Source organism: Sinocyclocheilus anshuiensis, unplaced genomic scaffold (genome assembly GCF_001515605.1).
Source record: "Sinocyclocheilus anshuiensis isolate Anshui unplaced genomic scaffold, SAMN03320099.WGS_v1.1 scaffold471, whole genome shotgun sequence".
Classification (NCBI taxonomy): domain Eukaryota; kingdom Metazoa; phylum Chordata; class Actinopteri; order Cypriniformes; family Cyprinidae; genus Sinocyclocheilus; species Sinocyclocheilus anshuiensis.
Genome location: NW_015549588.1, coordinates 451,653 through 467,683, shown reverse-complemented (window position 1 = coordinate 467,683; position 16,031 = coordinate 451,653). Strand labels below are relative to the sequence as shown.

General features: G+C 36.2%; 1 protein-coding gene across 6 annotated transcripts in view; it reads right to left on the bottom strand.

Moving 5' to 3' along the window:
* Positions 1–16,031, bottom strand: part of LOC107657998 (type II inositol 3,4-bisphosphate 4-phosphatase-like) — a 175,434-nt gene that overhangs the window by 49,342 nt on the left and 110,061 nt on the right. For all 6 annotated transcript variants that reach the window (XM_016446372.1, XM_016446371.1, XM_016446370.1 and 3 more), the window contains one exon: positions 8,298–8,406. In XM_016446372.1, the coding sequence (XP_016301858.1) occupies positions 8,298–8,406 (109 nt within the window). The remainder of the gene's footprint in view (positions 1–8,297; positions 8,407–16,031) is intronic.

Genomic DNA, 16,031 nt, shown 5'->3' with positions numbered 1-16,031 from the left:
ATTTTGAATACAAATAAATTAATATACTTCTGTTTAGTGCTGTTTTTGAATGTTGTTTATATTATATATAAAATATATATAAAATATTAGATAGTATTTTAAATATATTGTTAAAACAATTGTTAAAATATTTATATATTACATAATTAAATATATCATATGATTGCAAAATAAATAACATCTTTTTTATATAAATTATTAAATTATAAATATTATATTAAAATATAAATAGATTTGTATTATTTTTTTAAGTTAGTGTTGCATGTAATATTTTTTGTACAAACAATTTACATAAATTATAAAGATTATTTGATTGTTAAAAACAGCAGTATTTATTTATTTATTTATTGTTCTTATGGATGTAAATAAAATATGGTTTTGTTTAATTTGATTAGTAAATGTAAATTACAAATATATAAAATTTCACACATTTTTTTTGAGTATTGATAACCTTATTGCTTTTGTGTCAAGCTTATAGCTTGGGCAGCTACAGAGTCAAAGTATCTTCAAAGAATTGTCATTAAATTAAATATACTGTCTACTCCTGAGTCTATTAGCAATTAACAGTGTGTTCTTCAAAAGAGTGCATAACTAGCCTAAAATAATCTACACCGCAGCATCACACACACAGCATGGGGGACGTTTGGCCGCAGAACAGCAGGAAATATTTAAAAGGAGCACTACCATTAGCCACATCCTCCATACACACAGGAAGATCTGTAAATGTGCTGTCTAGATGTTCACAAATGATCAACGGAAATAAAAAATGATGCTAATCGCCAAGCCCTTCAGTGCAATCAGGCCCACGTCTCTGGTGAATCTCTAATTAAACGTACAAATAGAAAGGCAGAGAGAGAGAGATGTGTATGCCACAGGATGAGAGTTTACACCAGGCCAGCCATTACAAACCGCTGCTGGGAGTCTGTAGCTACGTTCCCATCATCATGTTTTTATGTGAATTCTGAAGTATCTTTAGAAACGAGTGATGGAAACCCCAAATTTAGAAAAAGAAAATACCTTAATTCGCTAAAATGTTTTTACGCTCACTTGAAGTGCATTTTGACTTGTGCGAAAAAGGGTTAATGTGTATAACAGGAGATGGAAATGCATTTATCGGATAAATTCACCTGACTAACCAGCGGACTGATCTCATTGCACAGCATCTGAAATGTTGTTATGGTCATTCTGAAATGCCCGAGCAAAGTCTGTCAAGTCAACAAAGTATTTCTGTATAATTGCCTCCTAGTAGAACTGACTGTGTTCCCAAACAGCAGGCATCCACCTCCGAAAGCAATGGCCGCATTTATGGTGTAACGTGCAAGTAATTTATTATATATGAAAATTATTATATTCAGTGGCTTCTCCTACTTTTGTTAGTGATATTTAGTGCCAGTTTATCAGGAACCCAGCTTGTAATATGGAGAAAGCTATCCGTTACATTCATAACACTCCTCTAAGCAAACAAAAACAATAACTTTTTGCTAATGTTTCCATTAAGTTAAGAAAATTTTATTTCTGAGCATTCTCTGAAAATTAAAAAAATGTACAACCTTTTTTTCTTGGTTATACAAACATTAAGGAAGTATTCCATTTTGGAAACATTACAGGAATGTTGCATTTGAATGTTCTCTGAACATTCTGAAACAAGGAGCAACTTTTAGAAAATGAACATCCAAATAAAGAGTTTCAGAAAAATGTTCCAAGAATACATAAATAACATTACCAATATTCCACCAATATACAACTTTCCACCAATGTTCCATGATTACATAAATAACATTCCATCAATCTTTTTATGATTAGAAAAATAATTTTCCATCAATGTTCCATGAATATTGAACATTCCATTGGTGTTTCACAAATATATCAATAACATTTCATCGATGTTCCAGGAATATATCAATAACGTTCCACGAATATATCAACAACATTCCATTGATGTTCCAGGAATATATCAATAAGGTTCTATCGATGTTCCAGGAATACATCAATAACGTTACATCAATGTTGCACAAATATATCAATAACGTTTTATCAATGTTCCACGAGTATATCAATAATGTTCCATTAATGTTCCACACATATATTGATGTTCCACGAATATATCAATATTGTTCTATTGATGTTCTACGAATATATATATAGATATAAAACTTCCATCAATGTTGCACAAATATATCAATAACGTTTTATCAATGTTCCACGAATATATCAACAACATTCCATTGATGTTCCAGGAATATATCAATAATGTTCCATTGATGTTCCAGGAATACATAAATAATGTTACATCAATGTTGCACAAATATATCAATAATGTTTTATCAATGTTCCACGAATATATCAACAACATTCCAATGATGTTCCAGGAATATATCAATAAGGTTCTATCAATGTTCCACGAATATATCAATAATATTCCATTAATGTTCCACAAATACATTGATGTTCCACAAATATATCAATATTGTTCTGTTGATGTTCTACGAATATATATACATAAAATGTTCCATCAATGTTGCACAAATATATCAATAACGTTTTATTGATGTTCCACGAATATATAAATAATGTTCCATTGATGTTCCACGAATATATTCATAATGTTCCATCGATGTTCCACGAATATTTCAATAACGTTCCATCAATGTTTCAGGAATATATCAATAACATTCCATCGATGTTCTATGAATATATAAATAACGTTCCATGAATTCATGAAAAAAAGTTTCATGAATGTATAAATTATGTTCTTCTGTGAACATTTTAAGAACATTACCAAGATTTGAAAGCTTTGAATGAACATTCTATAATCTAGGCTGGAACAATGTTTGTTCATAACTTTGAGAGAACCTTGCCAGAACGCTAGCCAAATTTCTGAGAACGTTGCTGGGATGTAGTCAAAGTACACACACTCAAATGCACCCATTCACACCATCTGGAAGGAGACGATTATCTTTGTGCAGCGAGCAAATCGACTGCTGAACGACAGAACATTCTAGTCATGCCGACACGCTCAAATTAAAAGCAAATAAGATGCTCTTGGACTGTCGTGGAAGTTAAAGAGAACTAACTGCTTGGGCTTGGAGGCGGCCTCAGGGAACCGGAGAAATGGATATTGATTGGCTCTCACACAGCTATTGTAGCCACATATTACATCGGGCCGAGCGTCCACCCCTGACCTGATGGATTGGTCCGATCGCTCTCCGGCCGCCTTTCCTGCCTCGCTCTTCAGGCAGAAGAAAAGACAGATGGCTCTTTCATTTCGCTCTCAACGTCCTTTTTTCCCCAGCACCCTTTTTCCTGTGATTCATTAGCAATGGCCAAGAATTGTGTCTGTCCTATTATTTGTCTTCTAATCAAAGAAAATGCTAAAAGGCTGCTTTCCAGTAAGGTCTGGGTGGATGCGTGAATGATTATGTGTGTGCTCAAGAGCTCATCTCTCCTTGTCTGTTAAACTACACTTGCAATCATTCACACGCAAGTTCTGCTGCACTGTTCATTCATTGCCGCATGTTGTGTGAATGCCCCTTTTATGTGTGAAGAGATAAAAACAACCAAAATTGGAAGTATAGTTCACCTCAAAATCTAAATTTTGTCTTCATTTATTCACATTTGTGTCTTTCCAAAACTTTTTCTTTAGTGGAACACAAAAGGAGACATTTTTAAGAATGCATTTGGTTGCTTTTTTTCCATGCAACTACAATGAATGAGAACTAGAGCTTTTAAGCCTTAAAATAGACTTAAAAGCACCATAAAAGTCTCTAAAAAGTAGTTCACAAGACTTGTACACTATGTTCCAAACCTCTTGAAGTAACTTTGTGTGAGAAAGAAACCAAATTTAAGTGAAATTCACTTATCTGTCTGTCACCGCTCTGCTTAGCTGAATAGTGAACGATTCATTCTTTTGAATCAGATCTTTCCGATAAATCAAATGATTCAGTTCAAAACCCAGTCAGAATGATTCACACACGAATTGGACTGATCTGGATTATGATTTTAGCGGTTTCTCACAAAAAGCTACGACTTCAGTAAACTTGGACCGTGGTGCACAAGTCATATAAATACTTTACTGAATTTTTTTGTGATTTCATGGCCTTTGAAGCAGTCCTCATTTATTGCAATTGCATGTAAAAGTTCAGCTAAGAGCAATCTTCAAAACACCTTCAATTGTGATCCACAGACGAAAAGGTCACACAGGTTTGGAATGACATAAGGAAGAGCAAATGATAACCATTTTAAACTTCCTCTTTTACAAGCATCTTTAACTTTATATGCAAATTTAATACAGCACTGATTTAATAGAATTATCTTTTTAAAAAACAACTATAGAAGGACTTGCTAGCTAGTGAGGCATAAAAAAGGCAAATCTGAGCATGAAGTAAAACATTAGCCAAGTCAAAAAGGAAACAAAATGAGGTCCATATCAGGCTGGATTAATGTGCAGCGCGAACGCTCTTTCAGAAATTGATTTCTCTCCGGTAGAAACAGCAAATGTCCTTGCCTCGTATCAGTGGCGCGATAAATCTTCCCTGCACTGGAGGCTGGAAACTTTTTTGAAAAGATGTTCAATTTCTTTGTACTAGTATTCCTCTGTCAGTCTGGCTCAGTAACATAAAAACCCAGGCACTGTAAAGAAAATAACTGGACTTTGCTTGGTTTTTAATAAGTCTGTTCTCAGAGGGTTGAGAGAAGAACGTCTCAAATGATATAAAACGGACACATTCACACGACCGGCTTCGCGTCGACAAAATCACCCCCTAAGACTCGACTGCATCCACAAAAGCCAGCTGTGATCATTCACAAAATACAAAAATAGAACTGAATAAGAGAAACTTGTGAAGCCCTTTATTGATGGAAATCACAAGAGGGATGAGATGACATGACATGCTTTTCCTTCTTCTTCAGAGAGCCGAGAATAGAAAACACTCGTAGTTGAAATGTTAGGTGTGACGGCAAGGACAGACGAACTGCTTCAATGACTGCCAGGCTGCTAGAGTCAAGACACAGGCTTTCTAATTAAACATCTCTGTGAGGACAAACCGAACAGAAGATGGAGGAGGAGGAGTGCGAGATGGATGACTGAGGCAGAAAGAGACGGTCACAATTCATTTGAGAGCAACAAACACGTCAGGAGAGACTCCAGAGTCGTGCCAACAGGATCCAACTGGGAAAATGTGAGACTCTGAAGTTATTAAAGTCATTAAGGACTCTAGAGAGAGAAACAACAGGACCACTGTTACTGTGTATTCCACCAACAATTTGGAGCTAAACTTGTGGCTGAAAGTGAACACTTATTACTCTTCATGACAGTACAATCATTGCACATTCAGACTTGCAAAGTGGTTTTAGCCCGAATTATGATATATTTTAAGCAAGACTGCTGCTAAAAAAGCTCAAAAGACTAGATAAAGGCAATGTACTGTAGCAACCACCTAGAACATCCTAGCAACTGCACAGCAACACACACATAAAATCACCCAGAACACATTTGCATTCACCCAGGACACCCAAACAACCACCTAGACCACCTCAGCAACCACACCTTAGAATCCATATAGCAACATGTTAACAACCAACAGTATTGGGTAGAATACTTACAAGCTGATTTCAAATTACACGGCAAAAATTGTAGTTAGTAATTTAATCATTACATTGCACATTTTAGGTAATGTAATCAGACTACTTTTAGATTACTTCTGATCTAACTTGTTCATCACATTGATTTAAATAGGATATTCTTGTACCATATTGATATAAAAATACAAAGAGAAAGAAAATATATTCAATTTGTTGTTATTAACTACAGGAAGTGCATTAAACATAACTGGGGTTTGTGAAGGAACTGCAGGGGATTTATGAGTTTAATGAAAAGCTAATAATGAATTAAATCATAAAAATGTTAAATTAAAATAAATCATTATAAAATAACAGCAATCAGAAAATAAAACGGTTGCTAAAAAGATGAAATAAATCATAAAAATTCATGTATATTTATAATAATTACAAAATAAAATGTTTTAACTAAACACAGAACACATTTACAACCTAGCAACACCCAGTATGCCCTAGTAACACCCTAGAAACCACTTAGAAAAGGTTAAGAAAAGGTTACATAGCAACACATTACTGCATGATCGCATAGCAACACACTGAAAACCACTCAGAATGTCTTAAAGGGGTGGTTCACTGGCTTTTTTCTAGGCTTGATTGTTTATGGGGTGCAGTCTAACATGTGTTAATGCTTTATTTTTCACATAATTTACCTTTATTCCACACCGCTCTGTCCCTTCTCTGAGAAATGCATGGATCATTTCCTTCTTTTATGAAGCCCCTCCCTCAGAAATAGGCGATGGGCTCTGATTGGTTAGCTAGTCCAGTGTGTTGTGATTGGCTAAACCGCCTCTAGTGCGTGTCTAATCGTCCCGGCCCTCACCTCAGCAACATGTGCTCCGGTTGTATTGTAAAGAACGGCGTCGTTAATATCGCTTATCAGTTTGAGCCCGATTGAGAAGCAGAGGATATTATTGAAGAGGATTGCGCAGAACCTGTGCAAGCACAGCTTTTAATGGTAGGCCTATGTTTTTTGTTTATTGTAGTCTCATACTTTTTGATATGCTGTTATTTGTAAATGCTACTGCTTATGTTAGCTTTTAATTAGGGGAACGCGAGGAACAGTATTAAGAACCGCTGCTTTAGAACATTGGTTTTGAAACTTGTGAATCCATTAGAATTGTTAGAAGACAGAATCGCGATTCATATATGAATAGATTTTTACGTGCACCTCTAGTTTTCTCTTCCTCTTCTCTAAAGCAGCGCAGCATGGCCTCGCCCCCATTGCTGCCTTTTCCCGAGGGCGGGGTTTATCTGGGTTTGTTACGTCACGAACCCGGGAAGTAACTTGTTGTAGTCCCTACCAGCCGTTTTTGTAGGCATTAAACTGCCAGAATTTTAAAAGACGATATCTCCGTTTGCATTGAACTTTTAGCTTCGTAACTTTGCAGATATTGTTTATGCTCAAACAGCAACATTAAACACTAACTAACATTAAAAAAGTGAAATCGCAATGAACCACCCCTTTAACAAACACCTAGCAACACTCTAGCAACCACCTACACCACCCTTAGAATCCGCATTGCAACATGTTAACAGTAACACGCACATGCAAACATCCAAAACATTTTCTTCTATCCTGCAACAGCCTAGCAACAACATAGCAACAAGCTATAAAAACAACAATTTAAGGGTGAGTAAATTATTCAGTTTTTATACAGTTGATGACAAGCGGAGTGATACAAACGGTAAAATGGTTGGGGTGCTATTGTCACTAGAATATTGCACTGCTGGAAAAGGCTCCCAGCCAATCAGATTCCAGAATATAACGAAATAAATAAATAAATAAATATACCATTCCCCTCTAGAATGTGGTTCTTATTTCCTGAAAGTTGGTAATTGTGTAGGATATGGCCGTAAGTTTTCTCTACTTCGATAGTGTGCGTATGAACATGAAATCCTGGATAAACTGTAAATCCAGACTCTGTCGGGTTCACGGATCAGTGTTCGCGCTCGCTTTTCAACTGGAATCAAAGCTTGGGGAATCATGAAATAAAAAAATCCTCCATCATTCATTGAAACCAACTGGATTTGACTGGATTAAGAGATTGATAAATTTAAAGAGTCTTAATGAGGGAAAATATTTAGGCCTAAAGCAAAAACATTAACAACATTAACTTCAGAAAGATAAAAATGTGCGTGCGGATTAGAGTTCAGCTTCCGAATGATGCAACCTTCGCACAGTTCCCTAGAAATACGTCTAAACGTGCTACAGCTCACACGGCTTATTTCTCTCCAGCAAAATAATCAATTTACACGTTCATTTGCCTCAGTGCACGATATTGAGATTCGCCGCCATCAATATGTACCACATTTATGTTGTTTTCATAGCGCTTTGTAGCTTGACAGTCTGTGGTCTCAAAATAATATTCTTCAAAATACATTTTTTGTTTTAGACATGGATGACAAGGATTGAATGAATTTATAATATCTCATTAAATGAAAAAACTCCTCGGTGGTGTCATGTTGACAGATTAATCTTGTATAAAATCGTATCCATGCAAATGACAGAAATGACATATTTTGCGAACTTCTCTATTTTATGTCTCTACAGAAGGATGGTGGCGAGTGTCTGATGCACAAACGGAGGCTTTCATGGTTTCATATACAGCTGTCAAAAATTCATTCTCCATCACCAGAGCAAAGTAATCAGAAGAGACACATGTGAACATGTGGAGACTGACCTCTTCTTCTCGGATTCGTATTTGCTGAGCAGTTTCTGCAAGCCTCCGTTCTTGAAGCCTTGCGAATGGGCTGCCGGAGCTCCTACTGTGACCACATCATAGAAGGAATCTGCGGAGGAAACATCGACAAACATCCTTCAACAGGTCTCACAAATCACAAACAAGCCCACAGTACACGGTTTGCGTCTATATTTCGTCTTGTTTTATGTGCTTCCTGTTGTTTTGTGAATACATCCAAACAGCCTGTTCCACCTCCAGCTCTCTGAGGAACTGTGATACGTCTATTAAACAGGATTCAGTGTGGAACGACATGCTGTTTAGATGCATGTAAACATACGCAACGTGTTTCAAGTAAGGGAAGCACCTGAGCAACAGAATTAATACTACTGAATATCTCCAGTGATAATGTAGAAAAGACAGAAAAAACATGAACTAGACAACAGCATATACATAAACTTCATAAAAAGTTTGCATTTAAAAGCCAAATTTCCAGTTATCACATAGTATTTACTGAATTTACACAGAATTTACATTAAAAAACATTTAAAAAATATTTAAAAATATTTAAATGTAAAATATTTATACAAAAATTTTTTAGAACAACAATAACCAGCACAGCAGCTATATTTTTATATTTATTGTTGTATATGCTTATTTCCCCTTTCAATTTGTGTATCGCTTTACCTAGTTAACGTTTTGTATAATTATGCTAGCATTTGCTAACCTACCATATATTTAGCAAATAAACGCCTAACAATTATGCCAATAAAGTTTTGACTTTATGATTGCATTTATGCCCATGTGTGATAATGAGCGTGTTGTGTTTTCATTTACAAATGAAACTACGTGAATGATTAATTCCTCAACGAAACACTATCGTATTTATAATTATGGTCTATTAATCAGCCGAAATCAAATGAAATATATGTTAAATTTAAACTGCATTCCCGCAAAAATTCCAGTCAGCATAATCAAAGCTTTATTGGCATGTCGAGCATTTACAGTCGGCTAATATTTACAAAAGTATTCAGAACATTAAGTAAAGAGATCGAAATGAAGGGAAAAATGAATATAAACAAATATAAAAACCACTATAATAGGCTAATAATAATAATATACAAATATTACAGGAAAAAGACGATCAGTTAATGGACTTACAAGACTGTAGGATGGATAAAAATGTTTTCTTGTAGGCCTATTTTATGTAACATTTATTCATGATAAACTCCATTTGAATGCTGACTATTGCATGTACAGTCACATGTACAGCCAATGCCTATGGTTAATATAATAATTTAATAATGTAATAATTTCTATAATAAATAATATAATCATTTCTTAATTCAAAATAAAATATGAATGAATCCATCTCTGGTAATCCCAGGTTGCTATGGTCAAGCAGGTTTGTTTACGCATTAAACTCGTGGCCACAAGAAAAATATGTCGTTCACTCAACATAGCATCTCGAGGCCACGACATAAGGATGTCGTTACCTCGACAAAATGATCTTGTAGCCACGACATAATGTCATGTTCCCACAAGTTAATATGACGTTCCCTCAAATTGATATCTCGTGGCCACGACATATTATCACGTTCCCTATATATATATATATATATATATATATATATATCCTTATGCTAGATAAGAGGGAGAAATGGGTCACTTCATGAACCAGTAATATGAACCTATATAAGTGTGCCAATAACTGTATATTCCTTCTTGTATATTTTTTTATAACTTATTATATTTGTGGTTGTAAAACACTTGTGTTTGTTGTAACCCTTCAAATGGTGTTTTCTGTCAAAACAAATCATCAAACAGACGAACATGCCGACTTTATGAGATTCATTCAGACCTGGTTGCTTTATTTCAAGGCTTAAAAATCTTTACTTTAGAGGGCCATTGTGTCCTATAGCCAATATAAAGGGTCGCTTAGAGCCTTAACGTGCTGCGGTGGAGAATATTAATAAATATCACAACCTCCTGACATTTATCCCCCAATACACACAGAAAGAAAGTGGCGACAAAGCGATTTACTCGTGATATTTGCAGTGGCTCTATGGAGGTTTTATTTTTACAACCATTTTTACACCAATTGGGGCTCATTTTCCTGATTTCACCTCGATTCCCAAAGCTGCCTATGGAGAAGAGCAATGGGAAATGTCTTCACGGTGGAGGTCACATGCTGCAACTGCAGTATTTCTGTTAGATATATGCAAGGTCAGCCAATCGGCTCCATAGGAAATGAGAGCAACACATTAAATGGCAAATAATGATCCGGGCCCCTTCAAACACGCTGGAGAGCTGGGATCACGACGCTGGACACTGCTCTGGCCGCTTCGTTCCTCCGCTAATGACGACGAGGTTTTCGTGTGACGACTTCCATCCCACCCTCGCGCTCTCGCCGCTCCCCGGCCGCTTCCGGAGCATCTAATTGGCTGTTTCACAACAGTGCACCCACACGATGAATACAGTGGCATATATACGGGGTCAGGATCATCCGTCACGCATGGCCCAATTTGGAGGCGATTTGTGCAGGTTCTTGCAGTCTCTATAAATGGAGGCTCTGATCCAAGGGGCTCAGGCACCTGTGTCTCTCTGTGGCAGAGATGAATTGTTTGCAGAGGCTAAGAAATGTTTTAAGTAGGGCTGTCAATTTAACAAGGTAATTTAGTGCGATTTTAATTTTATACTGTGGGAAAAATATATTAACAATTAGGCCTATTAAAGCGATAGTCCAACCAAAATGAAAATTATGTCATCATTTACTCATGTCGTTTCAAGTCTGTAGGACTTGTGTGAACATTAAATAAGATAATTTGAAGAATGTTGGTGATCAAACAGTTTCGGTTCCCAATGACTTCTATTGTATGGACAAAAACACATGGAAGTCAATGGGAACCAAAGCCGTTTGGTCACCAACATTTTTAAAAAACATGTTTTGCATTCAATAGAAGAAAGCAAGTCTGGTTTGGAAAAGTTTTCACAGTGATGCCATAACAGAACCATTGTTGGTTCCCTCACTTTCAGTGAAAAGTAACAGAACCATTCTCAACAGAACCATAACAGAACCATTGTTGGTTCCCTCACTTTCAGTGAAAAGTTCCTAAAGGATTACTTCACATCTACAATAAAAATTTCACACATTCAGATGTCAAATCCTGTCTTACATTTCTCATTGAATATCCTACACTCTTAAAAATAAAGGTTCTTTATTGGCATTGATGGTTCCACGAAGAATCTTTAACAGCCATAGAACCTTTCCATTCCACAAAAGGCTCTTTATAGTGGAAAAAGGTTCTTCAGATGATTAAAATGTTCTTCACACTAAGAAAATACTGGTTCTTTTAAAGGATTAGTTCACTGACACAAAAAATTCCTGATAATTTATCTCCCCCATGTTATTCAAGATGTTCATGTCTTTCTTTCTTCAGTAGAAAAGAAATTAAGGTTTTTGAGGAAAACATTCCAGGACTATTCTCCATATAGTGGACTTCAGTGAAAGCCAACAGGTTGAAGGTCCAAATTGCAGTTTCAATGCAGCTTCAAAAGGCTCTACACGGTCCCAGCTGACTTATCTAGAGAAGCAATCAGTCATTTTCTAAAAAATATAAACATTTCTATACTTTAACCACAAATGCTCATCTTGCACTAGCTCTGCGATGTGCGACTTCACGCATTACGTAATCACGTTGGAAAGGTCATGCATGGTTAGTTCTTCACCTGTGTACTTCGGTTCAAAAAGGTAGGGTAGGGCGAAAAACTCAAACTTCAAAATTGTCCAATTATGTTGTTTTACCTTTTTTGTAAAGGGCGTTTGACTTTCTTTGCACGTTCGCTTTGTAAACACTGGGTCGGTACTTCCGCCTACATCACACGTGCCTTATCACCTAATGCGTGAAGTCCAGCTAGTGCAAGATGAGCATTAAAAAGTATAAATATATATAAATTAAAAGTATATACATTTTCATTTTTTTTTTTTTTAGAAAATGACTGATCGCTTTGCTAGATAAGACCCTTAAGGTCTCTGCACACTGAGCCCGAAATTTTCGTATGCGTTTTTTCATATTCGTTATCCTAAAAATTCGTCATGCACAGAAACCTTGCACACTGAGTCCGATGCGTATTAATTAATCTGTTGTGAAAAAATTTGCAAAACAGCACTAAATGGAGTCTTCAAGCAGTGAGGATGATTTTGTTGTCTTCTCGCTTCTTAAAAAGAGAAAAAGAGAGGAAATATTGGGTCCATCCAATACTGAGATATAGAGAGGAAGGAGAGTTCCCCCTCAGGAGCAGCGGGATTATCACGGGCGATTCAAAGTTTACTTCAGGATGTCAGTGGCTCAGTTTGATGCTTTGCTAGTGATACTAGAGCCACATATTAAAAAGAAGACCACCAATTTCTGTGAACTCAGTAGGCAAGGATCTTTACAGTGCTTTGTGCTGTGAGACGAAGTGGATGAACTTGACAATCGCCATTCTGGATTTTGGCGTTCGCTTGTACGGTGGCTCTGAACTGTCAAAACACCTCTCAAAATGCTTGCTACGGATGCAAAAAATGGAAAAAATCGAACCCGATACGAATTTTTTTATGACGGACGAAAATTTGGGAGGCAGTGTGTAAACGTGATTGACATAACGTGCGGTCGTATTTATTTTTTAACATGCGGAAATTTCGGACGAAGTTTTCGGACTCAGTGTGCAATGACCTTTATTCTTCGGCTGGGATCGTGTAGAGCCCTTTGAAGCTGCAATGAAACTGAAATTTGGACCTTCAATCTACTGATCCCAAAAGAAGTCCACTATATGGAGAAAAATCCTGGAATGTTTTCCTCAAAAATCTTAATTTCTTTTTGGCTGAAGAAAGAAAGACATGAACATCTTGATGACATGGGGATGAGTAAACTATAAGGACATTTTTATTCTGGCAGTCAACTAATCCTTTAAAAGAACCATTATTTTCTTAGTGTGAAGAACATTTTAATCATCTAAAGACCATTTTTCCACTATAAAGAGCCTTTTGTGGAATGGTAAGGTTCTATGGATGTTTAAGGTTATTAATGGAACCATCAATGCCAACGAAGAACCTTTATTTTTAAGAGTGTAAGATATTCAATGACAAATGTAAGACAGGATTTGACATCTGAATGTGTGAATAGGTTTAGAAAGATTAGAAAACACTTCCATATTTCTAAAAAAAAACAACATCTCAAAATATTGGACATGTTATGGGACTTAAGAGCAGCTGCAAGTGGCTTGTCACCACCAGGCAAAAGAAAACAGAAACATCCGTGGCATTTTGCTAATAACAAGCAAAGGCAGTCTGTAGAGTGCTGTCCACTACTGTCACCTCAAGACTTCTGTCTGAGGCTATAAACAAATGCGTCTTCTAGGAAATTGTGTTTACGCAGCGTCCTTAAAGACGGAGCGCCATTAACAACATGAACTCAGAGACGATGTCTGGCTTTTAAACTCATTCTGTCATTCAGCTGTTCTGTACCAGACTCTCTGTCATGATGAAGAATTTCTTCTGTACATGAATATAATAATTTTAGCATCAGCAATTAATTGTTTTTTTCTTTAAAATCCCCAAAAGAAATTATGTATATAAAATATTCTATTATATATTACTAATTTATCTACACTATCGTTCAAAAGTTTGCGGTCTGTTCTATTAAAAAAATTATATAATATATATATATATATATATATATATTATTTAATAATTAATTTTAAATACTAGCATTTTAGCAAAAGTAATATCTTAGATTTTTTCATATTAATACAGTCCATTTATTCTTTCAATCACGGGTATGAACCCAGTCAACTTGAATATCATATTATTGCCACAATTCTATTAATATTATGAATATTAATAACACTCATAATTTTTATATGTATGCATAGTAGCAACAGTAATCTTTTTTGCACAAAAAAAATTCAACCCATTAACCTTTATTTTTTATTAATATTTTCACAACTTAAATTATTGTTGCATAATACATATCTTTTTTTTATATCAGCATTTTATTACACAACAAAGTACAGTGCAATTTACAGTAGTTTCTTCATGTCAAATCTGAGATGTTTTATTTGATATCATAATCAATATGTTCTGGACCACATATTACATATTTCATTAAAGGGGTCATCGGATGCACATTTTCCACAGGTCGCTATGATTCTTTAGGGTCTTAATGAAAGTCTATAACATACTTTGGTTAAAATTTCTCAATGGTAGTGTAAAAAACACCCTTTTTACCCTGTCAAAAACAGCTCTGTTCACAGCGAGCCGATTTGGTGCATGTCTCTTTAAATGCTAATGAGCTCTGCTGACACGGGTGAATTTTTATTATTATAGGGAGGCTGTGTCTACACACTGCCAACACACATTAATGTTCAAACAGCATGTAAAAGTGAATTTAGCATCTGGTGACCCCTTTAAAGCAGCACTATGTAACTTTTGGCGCTCTAGCGGTTAATAAACAGAACTGCACATATCCCGCTGAAGAACATTCCGACCGGAGCTAGTTCTCTAAGTTTATGTCTCTGGCGATTCACGCAGGTATGTGTTCCTCCACAGCGGTGACCAGGCTACAATAGTCCAAATATAAGTACTTATTAGAAGTGTACTGTAGTGATTCGGAATAAGACAAAAACGCGGTTTGGAAGATGAATTCATGATGTACTCGCTCATTATATACATTTTGCAAATTTTGAAAACAGAAAAAGTTACATAGTGCTGCTTTAAAGAGATGGTTCAAACCAAAAAGATCATTCTCTCATCATTTACTCACCCTTGTGTCATTCCAAGCCCATAAGACTTTTTCATCTTCAAACACAAATGAATATATGTGACCCTGGACCACAAAAACAGTCATAAGGGTCCATTTTTCGAAATTGAGATTTATGCATCATTTATGCATCAAGCTTTCCATTGATGTATGTTTTGTTAGAATAGGACAATATTTGGTTGAAAATATGGAATCTGAGGGTGCAAAAAAATCAAAATATTGAGAAAATCATCTTTAAAGTTGTCCAAATGAAGTTCTTAGCCATGCATATTACTAATCAAAAATTAAGTTTTGATATATTTACAGTAGGAAATTTACAAAATATCTTCATGGAACATGACCTTTACTTAATATCCTAATGATTTTTGGTATAAAAGAAAAATGTATAATTGTGACCCATACAATGTATTGTTGGCTATTGCTACAAATATACCCCAGCGACTTAACACTGCTTTTGTGCTCCAGAGTCACATATTTTAATAGAACCTGAGAAGTTTCTGTCCTGCTACTGAAACTCCAGGTAATCACAACTTAGAAGATCCAAAAGGGTCATAAATGCATCTTAAAATGAATCCATATAAATCAAGCGGTTTAATCCAAGTCACTCAGCGCACAGCTTCACTGTAGATCAGGTGATTTGACTGGTGTTTTTTCCGTTGTGATGTTTTGCCCTCCTTGTTTGCGCAGACGCAGCCTGACGACGTTCCTCGAGCACTGGGGATCCTGAAGGACGGCGGCCAACAGAACGGCTGCATCTCCAGCACTCCAGCACCGCCCGCGTCTAACGGTGACCCCGTGACCCCTGACCCCTGTGACCCCGAGGAGCTCAAGCCCAAAGAGCGTGCGCAGACGCTGTCTGAACTCAAGAAGCAGCGCGCCGCCGCCAAACTCCTCGGCCAGCCCGTCCTCAATGGCCCCCTGGGAAACGGCTCGACCA